The sequence below is a fragment of the Neopsephotus bourkii genome, unplaced genomic scaffold, assembly GCF_033783945.1.
Source record: "Neopsephotus bourkii isolate Nb327-2 ecotype Australia unplaced genomic scaffold, CSIRO-AGI_Nbou_v1 NB_354, whole genome shotgun sequence".
Taxonomy (NCBI): Eukaryota; Metazoa; Chordata; class Aves; order Psittaciformes; family Psittacidae; genus Neopsephotus; species Neopsephotus bourkii.
Genome location: NW_026900860.1, coordinates 1,388,107 through 1,408,332, shown reverse-complemented (window position 1 = coordinate 1,408,332; position 20,226 = coordinate 1,388,107). Strand labels below are relative to the sequence as shown.

Genomic DNA, 20,226 nt, shown 5'->3' with positions numbered 1-20,226 from the left:
ACTGAATTTACACAGTTTTGATGCACTGAGTTTATTTCGCTCCTGCTTCCTACTCTTAAGGGAAAATACACGGCAATATAAATCACTACTCCTTGTCCTTCCTGGCTGTACTGTGGGATCCAGTCTACACCTCTCTCAGGGTTCCAACACTTGCATTTGGATTTTGCATCTCAAAATAATGCCTGGATTCTGCTTCCCTACAGAATCCAACAGTGCTGAAGTGCACAAAGTGATTTCACATCTAGAACTCAAAATCTAAGTTCAAGTCTCATCATTTGTTGCTGTTACAAGCAGTATGGAACCAAAACTTATGCTGCTTAACTGACTTCAGTCTTATATGTACGCCACACTTCCAGCACAGGAGTTTGAATAAGGAACATCATACACCTGCCGAAAGCTTTACCCAGTTACACTAAATGGAACTTCTTTTTCTTTTAAAATCCATTTTATTCCCCTACACTTCCCCACAGAATTTTACTTGAGGAGACATTAAGAAAATAAAAGCTGTGGTTTTATTTTTAAAGGCCCAACCATCTACAGAGCCAAAGTAACCTATTAAATTGCTTCTGAAAGTTGCCTTGTTTATGCTAGTTCTCAAATACAGCAAGAACTGAAATAGAGTTGTTCCCTCTTTCATATTCAGACGAATTGCTGTGACTTTTATTCCTGCTCTTCTTCAGAATCATAGAACAGTTCGGGCTGGAAAGGACCTTAAGATCACTGGACCATGCTACACTGCCCTCTTCTACCCTTACTGACCCCACCTCCTCCTTCTGTTCTTCTGAGATCGACAGTGCTGCTTTTGCCTCTTATTCACAGCTTGACAGCTCTTGAAATGTGTGATGGTCTTGGATATAAACTGACTTGGACATAGAATCATAGAATCATAGAATCACAGAATAGTTAGGGTTGGAAAGGACCTTAAGATCATCAAGTTCCAACCCCCCTGCCGTGGGCAGGGTCACCTTGCTCTAAACCATATTACCCAAGGCCTCATCCAACCTGGACTTGAACACTGCCAGGGATGGAGCATTCACAACCTCCCTGGGCAACCTATTCCAGTGCCTCACCACCCTAACAGGAAAGAATTTCCTCCTTATATCCAATCTAAACTTCCCCTGTTTAAGTTTTAACCCGTAACCCCTTGTCCTACTACTACAGTCCCTAATGAAGAGCCCCTCCCCAGCATCCCTATAGGCCCACTTCGTATACTGGAAGGCTGCTATGAGGTCTCCACGCAGTCTTCTCTTCTCCAGGCTGAACAGCCCCAACTTTCTCAGCCTATCTTCATATTGGAGGTGCTCCAGTCCCCCGATCATCCTCGTGGCCTCCTCTGGACTTGTTCCAACAGATCCATGTCCGTTTTATGTTGAGGACACCAGAACTGCACACAATACTCCAAGTGAGGTCTCACGAGAGCAGAATAAAGGGGCAGGATCACCTCCTTTGACTTGCTGGTCACGCTGCTTTTGATGCAGCCCAGGATACGGTTGCTTTCTGGGCTGCAAGCGCACACTGAAGCTGGCGCATGTCCATTTTCTCATCGACCAACACCCCCAAGTCCTTCTTTGCAGGGCTGCTCTGAAATCACCATGCCAAGTGCAAGGTCCTACACCTGGATTGGAGCAATCCCAGGCACAGCTACAGGCTGGGCAGAGAAGAGATTGAGAGCAGCCCTGTGGAGAAGGACTTGGGGGTGCTGGTCAATGAGAAAATGGACATGCGCCAGCTTCAGTGTGCGCTTGCAGCCCAGAAAGCAACCGTATCCTGGGCTGCATCAAAAGCAGCGTGACCAGCAAGTCGAAGGAGGTGATCCTGCCCCTTTATTCTGCTCTCGTGAGACCTCACTTGGAGTACTGTGTGCAGTTCTGGTGTCCTCAACATAAAAAGGACATGGAACTGTGGGATCAAGTCCAGAGGAGGCCACGAGGATGCTCAGGGGAAAGCTGTATAATATACTGAAAGTTTTACTGGTATGGTAGGGAGTAGCTGTAATATCTTCAATTCTCAAGGGTTTAAAAATCACTTATTAGAATTAGAACATCTTGAATGTACGTGTGCAAATAGCATTTTTGTTGTTACTCACACCTTGACCTCCCAGCTCCACAGCAAAATTCATACTTCTCTTCTGAACCCTATTTTATCCATGAAGCTGACAAAAGCTACCAATGTCACCAAGCATAGCCTCCTCCCTTCACCATATTCACAGCAGCAATACATACTGCTGCTTTAGCAGGCTACAGGTCACCTATAATTCTGATCAGACTGCTGTCTCTTCCCATAGCCTCCATATCCTTAAAACACTAAGGCCTAGTATCCTGCTTCTACATTTCACTAGCCTTTCTCAGCTTCACTTTCCCTCTGCTCCCCAAACATGTAGTAGCCAGAAGCAGTACTACTCAACACCGTGAAAGTGAATTTTGTGCTCTACTCATGGTTGCTGTAGTTATGTTCTTCTTGTTTTTAAATTCTCAAGACCCTCATTATGGGAGCCAACTCATCTGCAATCAATTCCTGATGTACAAAACAAAAAAACCTGAGCCCACAAACTTTCAGGAAGACCATGTGAAGTTCAAAAACCATGACTGCAAGGGAAACTATGAAGACTCTAGAAGACAGCATGACAAGAAACATTTCCAGTGAGTTTCATGGCCAACAGGAATGCTGAGACTTTAAATACTGAGCTTACTACAGCTACTGGACAGGAGGTAGCTTCTGCAGTCTCTTTCCACTCAAGCTTCTTTAACTAGCCCACCACTTTCACACTATTCCCTCACCAGTAACACACTTCTGGGTTCCTGCTTGTAGAAAAAGACAAGTTTTCCATGCACTTAGCTGCTGTGCCTAGCAGTATTACAGGCAACAAAACCAAAGGAAAGCCATGGACAGCAGCCTCGCACAGCATAGTAGGTGAGAGTTGCTCACCTTCAAGATAGATACTTCAGTAGATCCTGAAGTATCCATATAGAATAGCACAGCAGCTACTGAATCATCAGTCTTGTTACTGACCTGCAACAGTTACTGAGCATGTTCGGAAATTTGCAATAAACTGTATCTTCACCAAGAACTAGGTGCTAAGCTCTGAAGTACACCAAACATTAAGCCTCAAGGCAGTTGGTTTTTAGAATCACAGAATGGTTTGGGTTGGAAAGGACCTTAAAATCATCCAGTTCCAACCCTCACACTACACCATGTCACCCAAGGCTCAGTCCAGCCTGGCCTTGAGCACTGTCAGGGATGGAGCACTTACCACTTCTTTGGGCACCCTGTGCCAGCACCTCAGCACCCTCACAGGGAAGAGCTTCTGCCTTAGATCTAACCTGAAATTCTCCTGTTTCAGTTCAAATCCATCACCCCTTGTCCTATTGCTGCAGTCACTGATGAAGATTCCCTTTCTTTTTATCTTTTAATCTTTTTTTTCCTTAATATTGACACTACACAATTTATTTTTCTTCCAGTCTTAGAAGCAGTTCAAGTTGTTTTTTGCTGAAACTAAGAAAATTACTCTGAGGAACAGTTCCAAATCAAGCTGTCCATACTTGGCATGGAAAACTTCAGTCCAAACGGTTCAGCAATGCTGTAAGCAGCTGAGAATAAGGTCTTGTGAAGGAAAATTGTAGGCAACCTTAACTATGAGGTGCTCTGCCCTCAAGTCAAAAGTATACCATGAAATAGGCATCCCGTAGACACCATACTTCATTGGCCATGAACTCAGCAAAACTTCACAGCAACTAGTTCAGTGACTCTGGGGTAAAAATCAGTGATTCGGACATTAAAGAGAAGCTGTCACAGTAAGTCCAGTTTGTAACAGAGCATTTTGCCACAGAAGTCTTTTAAAACAGGTGTTATTTACTACCTATTCATCTAGCTTGGCTGTGGTTCAACTTTCCAAATCCACACACTGTTATGAGACTATAAATATCATTTTAGTCTGCTAGATTAAGCCAAGAGTCAGGACTACAATGGCATAGAAGCTAAATGTTATATCTTTCCCAATGGAAGGGTCTCTTTTCCTAAGAACACAACACACTCCCCTTCTGTGCCAATATACAGTATTAATCTGCCCAGAACTGTTGGCATCACACCTCTTCAAAAACACTGAATGTTTTTAGATAGATACTTCAATATATACATATACACATATAAATAAATCTGTAGATTGAATAATAGTCTTTTGACCAGATAGCCTGGAGCAATAAAGCAATTCCATCTGTACCTCCTACAGCAACTAACATTAAATTCAGCACCTGCAAAACTAATATCTGCCTCAACTAGAAAGCAACGAATATGGAAAAAGAAATCTGATCCTAAGCTGGCACACAGAAGATGTGAAAGATTTAAATAGAAAAGTTCATGTGAAGACTGTCAATAGGGTCTATATTTAGGAGTTCCTCTTGATGGAAGTATATTCTAAGACCAAAAATTCAAGTCTAAGGCTAAAAAGGTCGACTTGTTAAGAATGAAAGACTAAATGTTCCACTCCATAAACGAGGAACAGTTCCTTAATACAGAAAAACAATCAAATTAAACAGTGAACTACATTAGAATATTCAAAAACAACCCTAAAGCTTTTTTAGCCATCATAGGTTCTCCATTTCTCAAGATTGCAACTTCACTAACCAGAAGTTTTGACTGCTTTACAGTATGCCCTCCTCAGATTATACATAAGAGTTAAATCTAAATTCCTTACAGAACATCCTCATTCTTCGCCTGACATGAAGATTCTCTCCTATGGAAAAATCTCCTGCAAGAAGATTGCAGTTGCAAGGGATGTTGAATACAAGAGGTAGAGGATGGGGGACTGCAGGAGAGGAAGTAACAATGAACCACAAGGGATACAAAAAAAAGTGCACATCTGAGACAGCAAACTGACATTTCACAAATATTTATTAAGGCTGTAGTAAATGTAAATCATCCTAAAATTCTGAAGGACATTTTCCTTTGGGGAGCAAAGGCAACTTAATATGAGAAGAGAATTCCTCTCAGCTGTTTTTAACTCTGCTTATTTTTGTCACTCAAGCACACACTATATGACTCAAACTAGTCAAACTTGCAGGTCTGAAATGACCCTGATAGATGTAATAACATTAAAATTCTACCCATAAGCAAGCTTGTTAGGCCTTCCTGGAGCATTCCCACAAAAGCTTAGCTTGAACACAGCACCTGGTTTTCAGCCAAACCCCACCAAGCTCTCTCAAGGGGTCAAGTAAAGACAATACAATTGTTAACACCTATTTCAGGCTCTGTATTTCACCGCTGAAACTACACACTGGAAGGTTGTCTTAAACATGTCTTATTCCAGGGTACTTCACCACTTCCCTGCCCCACAAGGGATTACTATAACCATCACTTGCCTATGGCTAAAAGATTTTTGGACCACTTTCCAGTTGTTCTGTTGCAAGGAACATAGATTTCTCTGTGGGGAGACAGTTTCATTTGGAAGCAAACACTGAGAATTCCTTTCCATGTATTTGCTCGCTGGTATAGTGTATTTGTTCACATGATGTAGTAAATAAGCCTGTGGTGACATGCGTCTTCCCAAATGGATATTCACTACTGAGAAGATCACGGAAAGGCATCAGGAAACATTTATTCATTCCAGCTGCACTTGACATGCTTAGTACACAGGGGAAACAAAAAAGGTATTATTTACTTTACAACCTGTCAGACCATATTAACAGTACTAAAAGCAACAAGCTGTGTTTTCTATTCACCATTTCCACCAGTATTTTTACATGCTTCTTCACCCAAAAGTGATAGAAACAGCTAGGTGTACTTTTACTGTATTGAGTCAAATCAAGCTCCAAGGTCAAGCTGCACCCCTTTTGTTAAAAACACCTTATAGTCCTGCAGTCTTGTTTTAAAACACCCTGCTATTGAGACAAAGACATTAAAAGATGTTAAGATGTTAAAAATAACACTTCCTTTGACAGATTTCTTTAAACTCAACACTCTGAATTGCCCATGGAGTGACAAAATCCTGCTGTTAACCAGCATGTTATTTTGGCTGCACATTTTTCAAAGGATTTGTATGATGTAAACTATAAAGTAACAATGAAAAGGAGATGGGGAAAAAGTAACTTCAACTTCTAAGGTGTTTAAAATCTTAAATACTGTCACTGGGTCTGCAGTTGTTTCTTATTCAGCTTTTACAAAATACAGTAAAATGGACACTCTCCTGAATAACAAATACATAGGAAACCTGCTTAACTGAAGAACATATTGTTAATTTATTGTATGTATGATGACATCAAGCAGGTTTTGCAGAGTTTCTAGCTAAAATGATAGCTGTATTCACATACAATAAATAAGCTGAATGTTAACAACACAGTCTTGCTACCCCTCATCTCAATCCCATTCCCACAACAAAACTTCTGAAGAGAAATTCAACTACTATTTGGGACTGTTCCCTACTAGTTACAGGTAAGATTTCTTCTCCTAGCAGCAATACACTAAGCAGCCAAATTAAGGCATTTTGGTCATACACAGCAGCAGGACGATAAACTCCAGAAATATGTACTTTTAAGATTATCTGTCTACAGGCTTTCCAACAACACAACTACAAAAGCGTGTTACACAACCTGATCTGGCCATTTCAGTGCCAAACAAACAGCAGTCCCTAGATAAAGGGGAAAAAATACCCACAACATTATCTACCCAAGAAGGCAGGTTTTAAAGTGGATGAGTACTGTTTCTTCTACAACATCTCTCCTTCCAGATAAATCAGTCTTTTAGGCCAGTCTGACAAACCTATTGTGGAGGTTTATATTTCATTTAGAATACCTGTTTCTGAAAAGTAATGAAAAAAGTAACTATAAACAAGATGAAAGATTTTACAGTAGGTTAATACTCAACTGCTTTTTTCATCCAGAAAGCAGTACTTTTCACCCAGTACAGGCTTCAAATACCTCAGATGTAACCACTTATTAGAATATACCTGGAAAAGCAAAGTCTTCATCTAATTTCCTAAGTGCATGCTGTATAGGCATCAGTATAATGAATGTACCTCACAGCCCGTCAGAACACTGTCTACTGCTCTGTAGGTGATACCCCACTCGCAGCATCACTATTATTGAATTCCATGTTAACTTCAAAGCAAAGCTTCATCTTTCCTCGATTAGAACAAAATGGTTTATAAATGCATATAGAGAGCAACCACTACCTTTCCTAGACCCTTTTTTGGTTTGGTTGGCAGAGGAGGTTCAAGAGAGAAAAGGAAGAATATGGCAGACGGAGAGGAATCATCCTACATCTTATAGCTACGACTTCTCAATCCTCTAACATCACAAACCTAAGGGAGAAAACACGCAGAGCAGTGCTGCCCAACTTCCTCACAACTGCACATTATAACTCATAAAAGCACATTTTGCCCACAATTTACATTCTGAAGAAGGTTTAGAGGACAAGTCTTTAAATCATAAGCATAAAACCAGTTGTGATTTTCCTTTAAGAACTTAAAGCAATTCAAACTCTTACAAAAACGCTGCCTAACTGAAGAAATTCCTCTGATAGTTTATGACCTCAAATTTCCAAACATCTGAGCTGCTGATGCCATGCAAACTTTCGCTGTATTAGAAGTAAAAAGCTGTAAAACCACACTCACAAAACTGTAAGACTTAATCATATGGAGTTACAAATTTAATATTTAAGTCCCAGCTCAGCAAAGAATGTAAACTTGGACATTCTGCTGACTGAAGCTGGAATTACTCTCTGCATAAAGTCCATACGTTTAACTGTTTGCTGGATCAGGATTCCAACTTTCCGAAGTCTGCCACCTATGTGCAGTATTTACCAAGTGCTTTTACAAGGTCTCAAGTGTTGCCTTATAAAAATGCTCTCTGAGAAAAATACACTGTCAAAGGAGCACATGAACAGCAGGAGCTACATCAGTTTAAAACAGATTATTCTGGTTAATAAATCCCACAAATCAAACTACTGCACTAAAACAGGATACAACTTAACAGAGAAAAGCAAGCCCAAAACAAGCAGCAAGAACACCCGTGCTGTTGCTAAAAGTAACACCCAAAGCTGCTGCAACAAACATGTTAAAAAGCCCCCAAAACTCCCCTTGTTATTCTCCTGCCCAGGGTTATTTGTGTTTAATAACATTTCTGCCAACAGCCAGTTTTGTTGCTCGTGGACATCTGCCACTCAAGAGTAGGGAAAAATGAAAGTCTTGAAATACTACAGACATGGCAGTAAAAGCCATAATAGAAATCAAACAGGAAAACAAAAATACACAATATCCTGGAAGATTTTTAAGTTTGCACTATTTAATTCAGCTTTTGGGTATTTGCTGCCAGTCATCAGACTTCTTCCACCATCATATGATGCAGCTTCAAAAAACATAAGACTTTAACACTTGTGCAAGTAAAATTAATACGCTGGGTTACGTTAAGGTAATCTCTCTCCCTTATTTCCCAAGTCCCTGTCAAACACTTTAGTAACAAGTTTATATTCTCTGCCTAATCAATATTTTAAAAGAAGAAATACCTGTAAATTTATTTTGATGCTGAAATGTTGCAGTTAACTTCCGTTTTATTTCTGCAATCTAACAAACTGAGTCTTTTCAGATTTTAGCTCCAGTACAAAGGATAAAACCTGCACTATTTTACTGTCAGCAGTGCCAGCATCTACAGTTTCCATTCACTTGTGAGTGCTCCCAGTACACTACTATGCAGCAGAAGGCCTCTGAGGCAACTCCTGATCATTAAAATATGCCAAAACGCCATTCAAATACTACCCAAAAGTGATGGAAAGGAACCTAGAAGCCAAACGCCAACTCTCTCCGGTAAATCAGCATATTATGCCACAGGCACAGAGTTCCTCTTTGCAAAGTCCCCCCGTGGGAGGAGCCACCACTCGCTCCGAGGTTTAGGAGCTCAACTACCAGCACTCCTGCACTCAACTTACCGTCCACATCTTCCGCAGAAAGCCCTCAAAACGCAAACCTGCCCGCCCTACGCTTCCTCCTAAGTCACTCAGGAAAAGGGTGGCGAGTTAGCGGAGTCAGTCCCTGGTGCAGTAAAGGAGAACCAACCTGTACAACACCTATTTATATGAGTAGAGGAAGCACCCTGGAAAGCACCGGGAGCGGAGGAGGACACGGCTAAAGGGCAGAGGGTGCAGAGAGGCCAAGGCAGGGCAGGCGGCCACAGGGCAGCGCGGGGCATGCGAGAGGTGTCAGAAGAAGACAGCCCTGGGCGACTAAGGGCATTGGCACCTGTAGCCGGAGGGCTGGGGTGCGCAGGGGAGGAGGGGGAGAAGGACGCAGAAGGGTACCTTTGAGCTGGGGCAGCGGCGAGAGCTCCACCTGGCTGCTCTGGCTGCGGAACTGCGAGGAGCCCTGCGAGCGCTTCTGCCTCTGAGCCTTGCGCACCGATTTCCGTGTGAAGCCATCCACTTTCTCCGCGGCAGAGATGGCCGCCGACATGGCTGGGCGGTGAGGCGGCGCGGGGGGACGTCGCTCTCCAGAAGCATATATTAAAGCGGAGGGAGAAGCGGGCGGCCAAAAAAAGGGCTTAAACAAAAACCACAAAACCCCCACAAAATCCAAGAGGCCGGCAGACCGAGGCTCCCCTGCCCGCACACACCACACGGCCGGGAAGAGGGGAAGAGAGGGACTAGCGGCGAGCGTTCGGGAGGCTCCCGGGTCCGGGCTGCAGCCTGGCTTCTCTGTTCCTGCTTCCCTCGGCGTTTCCTTTGGGCGCGGGGCCGGCTGCCGGGGAGGCGGGGGGGAGCGGAAGAGGGGGAGAAGGGAAGGGAAAAACAAACAAACCAACCCAGCGACAACTCCGCTCCGCGGGGCGGGCGGGCGCCAAACTTTCCCGCGGCGGGTGGGGGCAGCACGGCCGGGGCTCCCGCTCTCCTCAGGGCAGGGCCGGTCTCGGGGAAGCCGCTGCCCCGCTCCCGCCTCGCTCGCTCCGCGTCCCCTTCAGCCGGGCTCGCCTGCGCCAGCCTGCGCCGAGCCCGCTGTCATCGGCTGGAATCGCCTCTGGGCCGAGCTCGCCGGGAAGGCGGCTTCCACTCCCCGCTCCTCAGCCGCTCGCTTCCACACGCCCCTGTCCTCTGCCTTCAACTGCCGCCGGGTGCTCTCCGCGCCTCCGCCGTCATCCTGCCTGCTCCAAGCTGGGGCCGCCGCGAGGTGCCCGCCCGCCGCAGCCGCAGCGCCCCGGAGCCGCCGGGCGTGGGGCCGCGGAACTTGGCGGAGCGAACAGAGTTGAGGGGAGGAGGGAAGGGAGAGGGGCGGGGCGGGGCTACCGCCAAGGGGGCAAGAAGAGGCGAGAGGAGTGGCCGCTGCTGGCGGCGCTGGATGATTGACAGCCAATGAGAAGAGAGGATCGTGGGACACCCCCGCCCTTCTCGTCGCTGAAGGGCTTGTGGAGGGTGCGGAGGGAGACGGAGTGACATTAGGCTTGTCCAATTGCGAGGAGGGGCGGGGCGGGGGCGGGGCTTACCAAAGGCGAGGGGTGGGACGGACGCCAGCCAATCCGCGCTAGGAGGCGGGAACGTTGGGGGTGTGACGTCGCCGCGCAGTTACGCCCACCGTTACGGGGTCTGGGGCGGTGTGGAAGCATGGTCCGCTCGGTGGGTTCCCGGCGGCGGGGAGGAGCTGCTGCCGGGACCGGGCCTTCTTCCCGTCGCGGGCTCCCAGCCTCAGTCGGGCCGCGGGCAAGCCGGAGACCCGGCTTGGGTGTCCTCCGGCGGCACCGGTGTGACTGGGAGCTCAGCAGCCCGCTGGATGCTTTCAACAAGCCGTTAGCAGCCGGACGGGGGATGCTCCTTACGGGGGAAGCTGCGGGAAGGGTGTTCAGCAGCGAGCGAGGCGGGCTGTGCCGCTTTAGAAGTGCTGCTGCCTTGTGTTTCTCCTCCCTCCCCCGCGCATCCACGTGTTGTGGCTTCCGTGCCTCTCCGGCTGAGTTCGGCTCCGGAAGAGCCGCGTTACCATAGCGCTCGCTTTCTCCCCCGAGTCAGTCTCGTTTGTAGGCTGAAGACTGAGAACTGCCCCGAACAAACACGTGCTGAGCTTTCCAGGAGGGAATGTTTATGGAATAACTCATTGCTTCTGCTTTGAGCTACGAGAGATGAGACCCGAGGCTGCAGCCAGCACTTACGAATCACGGTGACGTGTACCAGTCTGACTGCTGCTCCGTCCCGCTTCCATGTGGGAGCAGCTCCCCCTTTGGAGCTCCACACATGTGGGATGCCTTCGGCTGTAGTCATTCCCATAGAAGTTTTATACACATCAGCACATTTCTTCATACTACATGGTTTTAAGTACCCATTCAGCAAATAAGTATTTGTAGTATTTTAAATACACGCTCAAGTTTCAGTAGCTGTGGTAGGACATAAGTACTGCAAAGTAACCAGAAATGTTTGCTAAATGCCTTCATGACTTAGAGTTTAATCTTTATATGTATAAGCCATAAATCAAAAGCCAAGTGTAGATTATAGCTTTACGCAAACATAAAAGAAGACTGAGACTGTGGAGGCCTGTTCAATAGAAACTGTTGTCTGTGTTTCCTTCTGTCATTCCTTCCTTTTTACTTTCCTCTGTCAGCACAATGTTTTAATGTATGATTACTTGTGCCTCTCCTGACTTCCTTGCCTTTGGGAAGTTATCTTCCATGTTTCAAAATAGAGGGATGAAGAGTTCTCTAAGAGAATTCCCTTTCTATATACTTTAATTTCAATTATGGATACAGCATAGCTAGAAATAGCAGGGGACAAGCGTAATATGCTGTTATCTTTCTTGCAGGTATGTAGACTTTGTAGTTCTTTATCTATTACCAAATCCATTTTACAGACAACATGGCAGTCTTTGGGCGCTTGTCTTTTAAACTGCCAGCTCATGGGTTTGTTGCAGTAAAGATACCTTTGCATTCCTTACCTGGTTAGTTCACAGTTTGCCTTATGGCTCACAGCTCCTGTCAAGAGCACTCAGGCCTGGACCCTGTGTCGGTGTGTTCCTCTGTTCCTGCCTGCCCTCCACCAGCTGTCATTTTCTTCTGCACCCATTTTTAGAAGCTGACACTGCCCAGCGTCCCCTGTGCACTGTTTATTGGCAACTCAAGCCTTGCTGCCTGCTCCCGGTGTGAAAGAGGCTGCCTTAAAGTTTCATCAATTAAATAGCTTGGATTTTGTTAATGAAGAGTGCTGAGCTTTAAAATCTTTTCTTCACCAAGTATTTTCTTCTTACAGGGCTTTGCAGTGGCTTTCATTGCTGTTTGTGTTGTAAAAGCCTGTTGGCAGCTGAAATTCATGACGCAAAGACCTTGGTCAATAATAGGTGTAGGCTTGCAATGATAGGATTTTCATATCAATTGCACTGGGAGATATTTCCAGACCGTATCTTCGTGCATCACTCGTAACTGAAACATTGGTGAAATCTGAGTCAGCCAAACAAAAAGAAGCTGGTTTATTCTCTTCAATAAATGAAAAGTGGTTTTAGCTGTTGAGTTTTGTTTTGTCTTCTTAAGATAACTCTTCTGTTTCAGAACAGAATCAGCAGCAGATCTACAGACCAGCTAGAGCTTCCCACATTGCAATGGTAATGTTTGAGTTAACGTCCACTCAAAGTTAGTGGCACTATGTGGGAAATCACTGGAGCATGCAGGCCTGTGGGACTGGGGTGTTTGGAGAGAAAACCAAAAGCAAGAGTCAATCTGAAATAGCTACGTTTGAGAAGGCTGAAGATTGCCCTTCCCTGCTTTCTGCACATACTGCTTCCTACACAGCTGCCGGAGCTGCTCTGAGTCAGCTTCTGAACCTCCTGGTTTTGAGAGCGTATTTAAAGGCACACAGTGATGATGCCAGGTTATAAGCTGCTGGCTCCAAACCCAATTCATCAAAATCTGAGGTCTCCGCAGAGAATGTTGTGAATAGTAATTTTATGCCAAGCTATTCCCACTCTTAAATTGGAGCCCTCAGTGTGCACTGAAGCACTGATTCTGCAAAACCACATGCGTGTCTCTAATTTGACTTGGAAGAAAGCTCATTATCATTCACAATCATTATTCAGAACAGAGGAGCAACATTCTGGAGCAGATTTAACTAAAAGTCACACTTGCAGTTCTTTTCATTCAATCATAAGAGATTTATTTCCTTCTTAGCACCTTTTTACCCAGAAGTGAGACCTTTTGAAAGGTGGATGGGAACACGACATACCATTAACTTGCAGAAACCAGATAAACTTGGCTTGAAAGCATGGCACTTCGAGTACCAGGTTGCTATGCAGTTTTTACTAGGGGAGTTGCCTGGCTGCTAGCAAATGAGGAGTTAACTGTAGCTCTGCTTTCCCATTCTGTACTGATGCTTAGAGGCCAAGTTACAAGGAATCTAGCTCTTCTCAGAGACAGTGGGAGGAATATCTTAGTAAAGATGTTACGGCATATCTTCTTAGTAAAGAGGATGCCCTAAGTGGGTGAACCCGCAGCCAGGCAGGTTTTGTGGAGGAAGAATATGGAAACTTACTTTTATTTTCCTTTCAAAATTAATATTTTTAAGGAAAAGCCCTGTTGGCAGCAGCTGTGTTTATATTTACTACTGCACTGGCTTTACTACTACCCCCATCAGTTTTTTAGGGGTATTTCAGCTTACTTAAAACACTTTTTGAGCTGAAGCTGTGCTCTGTCAAGCATACATGGAGTTAAGTTTAAGCACTTGTACTGTCCCAGTAAAACCAAGCGTGCTATTACTCACTTCAGGTTAAACTGTATGGTTGCATATTCTGTCGTCTGCACTGGCTAGCTGCTATCTAGCAGAAGTGTTCCTAAGTCTATTGCTTGATGAATCCTTAAATAATACAGCATTGGTTATCTCAGGGACCATCTGGCACCCTCCTCCCAGAGCAGGATTTGAAATTCTGGGATTGGAAGGCAGAGATTAGCTGATGAGGCCTTCTTTGTAAGAGCCTTGGGTTTCATTTCTTTTGGCATACCTCTGGATAACATCATGACAGTCTTCCCAGGGAAAACTGTGTGAATGAATATGGGCAGGCAATGGGTTGTTAAAACCAGCTCTGATTCATGTTGTTACTTTAAAAGACCTTTTCATTTAATCTTCTGTCAGGCAATCCAGCACGATTGTGTTGCAAAGAAAAGATGTAGTTTATCAAGTTTCTACACACAGGCACACACATGTACACTGATCCAATGAAAATGCATCCCAGTTTAACTCCTTAATTCTACCTGTAGCTTGAACCATCATTTTGGGTGGAAGCAGTGCTGTCTGAGAACGCAGCAGCAGTCACTTTGGCTCGGTAAGATGCAAAGCGTCCCTCAGGGATATAGGTTTACGGCTAAGCTTTCAAAGTCAGTTAGCATCTTTGCCGTAATGACATTTCCATACGGGAAGCTACAGAACATAAGCATATGTGTATTTATTAAGCTGTTCTCTGTGCTGAAGATTTGTTTGCATTTTATATATAAAACAGAGAAAGATCTTCAGCAAAAGGAATGAATTCATTGCATTTTTGGATGTAATAAATGGCACCTGTATTCATTGAAATACAAAATAACCCTCCCCAACAACCGACCACCACTGCCAACAACAAGAACCATGTAGCCTTTCCACTACCACTTGCTAAAAGCTTTTGTCTGTGGCAAAGCAGACCTTTGTAAATGCCAATGAGCACTATCCTCAGCTTTAGTGTTCTATAAAGGTTGTTCAACACAGCATATAGAAATGAAAGGGAGCTGTTTCTGTTAGGAAATGTTTGCATGTAAAAGTGAGCACCTGGAAGCTTGAGTTCTGTCAGAACTAATTCCTGAAGCTGGGTGAAAGGAATGAAACAAACAAACAGCAAGGTTTATTCTGTCAGCTTCTCAGCAGGCTCACAAGAATTACTGCGTGCTAAGAATCAGCTGCTCTTGGGAACTTAATGAGTGCGGCAGCCAGAGAAGTACAAAACGTGGCCAGGAGATGCAAACCAGATACATAGGCTGTAGCAAAGCGCAATGAAGAGGATTGGGAAATCTCTCTGTAAATCCAAGGTGAAAAGGGTTCACAGTACCAGGGTTTCCGAGCACTTTGACAGTGTTGAATGTTTTCTGTAAGGAATTGGGTTTGCATTTTGAATTGTAACTCTATTCCCTGGTAATTCTATTCTCCTTGGAGAATAATAGCAGAAAAGTATTTTTCTATTTTCATCTGTCCCTGCTGTGATTTAGCAACTGGAAACAAAGAGCCAAGTCAGCCAAACAGCCACTTCTCCATGGCCAGCTAGCAAGTGGGCTGGCACCCATTGTCTGCAGACCTGTCCTCTCAAACCAGGCTCAATATCCATCACTTTCCAGGGGCATTGTTGAAGATCCTTCTGCAAAACCAGAATGAGTGCTCCTAGTAAGAAAGAGACCTAAATATTGATCGATTATAATCAATCCTTCCACTCCCTGGTTAATGAATGAAATCAGATCACATGCACTTGTGGATATTACTCATTTGTTGTACTGGTTACAAAACCTTTGTGTTCGGTTGTTTCCCATTTTCAAGTTTTGCTCAACTGTTTCCAGAGCTGCAAAAGAGACTTAAAAGCTGTGATTCTTAGGACCAGGATTCCCAGAGCTGGGTCTTTGGGGAAAGAGTAGAAGTAAGACTGGAGATAGAGTCCTAAGTGTGGGTAAGCACACAAAAGAGACTGATGGGTGCTTTAGAGAGATTAATGTTCATGGTCATTTGGTCATCTTTTTGTAATATCTAGAAAGATTTATTTTTGTCAGCACCTCCAATTAATAGTCATACTGAGATTTGAGGGGTATGTACCTCCACTTTGGGGGTTGTCTACCTTGGGGAAATGTGCTGCCTTTCCCATAGCATAGAGCTGTAGTGATGGAATTAAAGCAGCGCAGTAATGCCCGTGATTTTTCCTTATGCAGAGGAGCTCTTAGTCACAACATCACAGCAAAAGCTGTCTCCCAGAGGTCACCATCCAGAGCAGGATCCCAGCGTTTCCCTGCTTTTGCTGAAGGACGGAGCACCTTCAGTGACCTGACTTGCTCCGTCACCCCAGCCGCTAAGCACGAAGCGTGCAGCAAGCTCACTTAATCCTCCGCAGCGAACACATGAGCCACAGTTTGCTTTTCAGCCCGTAAATTGTTCTTTTGTTTTGCAGGCTTTACTGAACACGGTTTTATTTCATGTGACTGTGCTATTTATGGCGGGGTAAATATTGCCGGGGGTCTATTGAAAAAGGCCAATGACCTGGATTTTGTTCCGTTTGAATTATCTCCAAGAGGCAGGCGTGTTTAACAACTGAGCTTTTTCTTGCTTGTTGCCATAGCCTGCAATTGCTTCTAAACTCTTAGATCAACACCAACTAAAAAGACAAAGATTGTGAGGGAAATAGAGCTGCATGTAGCACGAATGTGATTAGGCAGCGTGTGACCTTGCATTTTTGGAAGAGATGAATTCCACCCTGAATTACCAGGTATCAACATAGCATGTTTTAAAGCCTGATTATGAGGCTTTTCATACTGCTGCGGTAATTGGAGTTCAGAACTCTGGTTTGCTCCTTATATTATTTCATTTTACAAAACCAGCTATCAATCAAGCGTGTTTCCACACATAAAACCAGCAAACAAACCATGGTGGGGAAGATTCAAACAGAGCAAATGTTCTTCTTGCTGTTCTTGTAATCTAAATAGCAGGATTGCTTTACTATTTAAGAAGCAGAAAGCTAAAGATTGCTGGGAAAACAGTGCTGTATTCTCACTTTCAAGAAGGAGCTTTGTGAATACAGGTAGCCAAAAGTCGTGAATATTAAAGATGTTTGACCATTCTTAAAAGATGAGCCAACTGTATTTTATAACATATAACAGCATACTTTTTAACAGTATAAAATCAGTTGATCACAGGAAGTATAATGGGCTCCAACCTGAAATCTTGCTGTGGACACACTTATCTTCACCCAGTCCTGGAAAAACATAGAATCATAGAATCAACCAGGTTGGAAAAGCCCTTTAAGCTCACCCAGTCCAACCGTTCCCCAGCCCTGCCAAGGCCACCACTAACCCATGGCACTGAGGCCTCATCTCCACACTGTGTGTGTGAACACTTGCAGGGACGGTACCTGCAGCCCTGCCCTGGGCAGCCTGTTCCAATGCCTGAGCACCCTCTGGGGCAGGAATTGTTCCTCAGCTCCATCTAAACCTGCCCTGGTGCAGCTTGAGGCCGGTTCCTCTTGTCCCATCCCTTGTTCCTTGGGAGCAGAGCCCAGCCCCTCCTGGCTCCATCCTCCTGTCAGGCAGTTGGAGGGAGCCATCAGGTCCCCCCTGAGCCTTCTCTTCTCCAGCCTGAACCCCCAGGTCCCTCAGCCCTTCCCCATCACACTTGTGCTCCAGGCCCTGCACCAGCTCTGTTGCCCTTCTCTGGCCCCACTCCAGCACCTCCATGTCTCTCTTGTATTGAGGGGCCAGAACTGAACACAGGATTCAAGGTGCCCAAGTCCCACCAGTCCTGCTTAGCCCACCAGGAAAGCACCAAGAAGCAATGGCAGAATGTTTTGTCCTGTTGATGTCTCAGGTGAGACAGTTTGAGCTATTGGGATAAATAGTGAAACTAACAGAAATTTGCATTGATGTTTCTTTAAATGAAACAGAACTGAATCCTTGGAAAAGATGTTTTACAGAGAATAAAGCCTTTTTTTGAAGATTTTCCACTCAAGCCCACCACTGTTACTTTAACCTTCTCGTTTTTAGCATCCATTTTCCAGCACTGGGGTTGACCAGGAAGTTATTTCACACTTTAAAAAGACATCATCTTCCTTGGGTCCAAATTGGTGTTGTGAATGAACTGCTGTCAGTGACACTACAGCCTCCGTTGAGACGAGCCGTGCAAGCGCTGTTTCATTCTCGGTTGTAACATATGTTTTCAGTTCTCACTTGTGTTACTCAACAAGAGTGTGCAGATTCTAATGCAAACCATCCTTCATTAGCTCCAGCCTTAATTAGCCAGCACTGATCAGAACAGATTGCAATGACTATGTATGCTACTCCGGTCTAGCTCTTTGTTATAAAGCTGCCAGCTTTTAAGGAAAGAAAGGATTCAGACTGTTTTCTGGCTTGATAGACCTCAGAACTCGCTTGAGGTGAAGCAGAATAATTCTGCTATAACCAAGCAGCTGGTGTCATTCCTGTCTAGATTATTTCTTATTGATCAAGGAGTTCAAACATAAAACAGACTTGAAAGGAAAAACATGCTTAACTGTTTGGCCACGTATGCCCTTATACAGGGGTATCTCGGATTCCTCTTCCGTTTTCTCCCCTTCTGTGAAAGCTGGTGGCCTGATTCTTCTCTACTCTAGTTTTTGGAGACCATAATACTACCAAAGTGGCTCAAGTTACAGTGACGTAAAATGTACGAACATGTCACTAAGGACCAGCACCTCAAACAAGCCTGGGGACCAGATTTCATCATCAAAAATGTAAAATCAAGTTTTCTGAAATTGTTTTTTTTAAATACTAAATTTTCTGAAATTATTTTTTTTTTTTAATACTAAATTTTCCTCAAAAACTAATGTTAAAATGGGTGTCTGGAAAGTAAAGCCAATCATTTTCCTACAGAGCAGGTAGGCGGCAGAAGTACGAGCTTATCTGTAAGTAAAGCTCAGTGCTGTTCTAAGACTGGTTCTAAAGGGAATTCATGATCCTGATCTCCCTGCCACAGTTAAAAACATTAAATATCTATTGGAATATGACTGGACTAAAACTATACATATATACAACCTTAACTATATATATTGGGTGTATATATATATTGGGTATATATATATACTGAAATATGTGTGCTTTGGGCCAGGACACTGAGTAGCTCACTGGCTCGGGTTAGACATCTTGCTTACTAGCATCCATCTCCATTGCTATTGCCGGTGTGACTGCTTCTGGTGTCCTACCACTGTGCTCTGTTAAATGACAAATTTGTGTTTCACTTTATACTGTATGCTCTATTCCAGTTATGCTGTCAAGATTAACCTGACTCCAAGTCAGGGCCTGCAATGTTCCTTTGCACTGTGCCACTTCAGCAGCCCTTTGCTGGGTTATCTGCCTAATAATTGCAGAGCTTGGTGTCAGGTCTCCTAGATCCGTGCAATCCTTCACATCAAAACTGTCCAACAAAGACAGATGCATTTGCTGCATCCTTCTGCCGAGTTAATGCAATGATCCGTAAGGATTCTATCCTGCCAGGAGCACGGCATTACACAGAACACCCATTCCTAGCCCTTCTGTAGCCGGCACCCTTTAATGCTCGCTCCTCATGCTGTGCCCTGCTGAACTGCACACACTGCATCCTTGCTTCCCTCATTGCCTTCAGCATCTTTGGGCTGCTTCTTCTCTGTGAGGCTGCTGCTGCCACCTCCCCTTCCTTTTCACCCTGCTCTCCTACCACTTCCATTGGCTGCAGCCAGGGTGATGTCTGGCCCCTGCTGGAAAATCCACACAGGTCTGTACTGAGCTCTCTCTGCCTAGAGCTGGCACAAGCCCCACAGAGTTTACCAGCCCTCACACCTCACCTGTGTTACAGACATTCTTTAGTTGGGAATCAGTGCCACACTGAAATGCAGATAGAACTCACTGTGATTCATAGTGTGTGGCCAGCCTCAGTTCCTCATGTTCTGAAAGGAGTTGCAGTGTTCAGTACTAAATCCATCTTTATAAGAGAAGAATAAAGCAGCTGGATGGTGGTGCTTTTGTGCTATTTCCACTGAATACTGCTGCCCTTATTTGAGTACTTTTGTGGATTGAACAGGTGGGGTGAGCTCCTGTACATTTCTTCTTTGCTTGCTTTTTTGCTTGCTTATGCTATCACCTCGCACTGGTTCTGTTTTGCTTTTACAGTGGCCCATTTTTCTTTGCCATCTATTTCATTTTATGATCTATGTCCTTCTGGAAAGCAATTGGCCTCGCTTTTGTGATCTGTCATCCCCGAGGGCTGCTCCAGCACTTGAAGTGTGAATTTCAACATCTCGTGGCTGCAAACAGGTTTCAAGCAAACAAACCCAAATCCTTGATGGCTTTACGCACAATAACTATACAGGAAAGAAACAGGTGTGGCTCCAGGGCCCAGGTGAGATGCAGATGAAGGCAGTGCTCATAACCAGAGTGGTGAAAACACACCACAATGTTGAACATTGACATCTTCTCACTATTGGTGAGTAAACAGACGTCCTTACCAAGTCCTCACTTGGGTCAGGGAGGAGAATTTGGGATCCAAGCTGGCCCCTTTTAAAGA

General features: G+C 44.6%; 1 protein-coding gene across 1 annotated transcript in view; it reads right to left on the bottom strand.

Moving 5' to 3' along the window:
• The window catches only part of PPP2R5A (protein phosphatase 2 regulatory subunit B'alpha), a 44,351-nt gene extending 34,754 nt beyond the window's left edge, over positions 1 to 9,597 (bottom strand). The window contains exon 1 of the mRNA XM_061348384.1: positions 9,283 to 9,597. Within this exon, the coding sequence (XP_061204368.1) occupies positions 9,283 to 9,433 (151 nt within the window). The 5' untranslated portion in view covers positions 9,434 to 9,597. The remainder of the gene's footprint in view (positions 1 to 9,282) is intronic.
• Between the last annotated feature and the right edge of the window lie 10,629 nt (positions 9,598 to 20,226).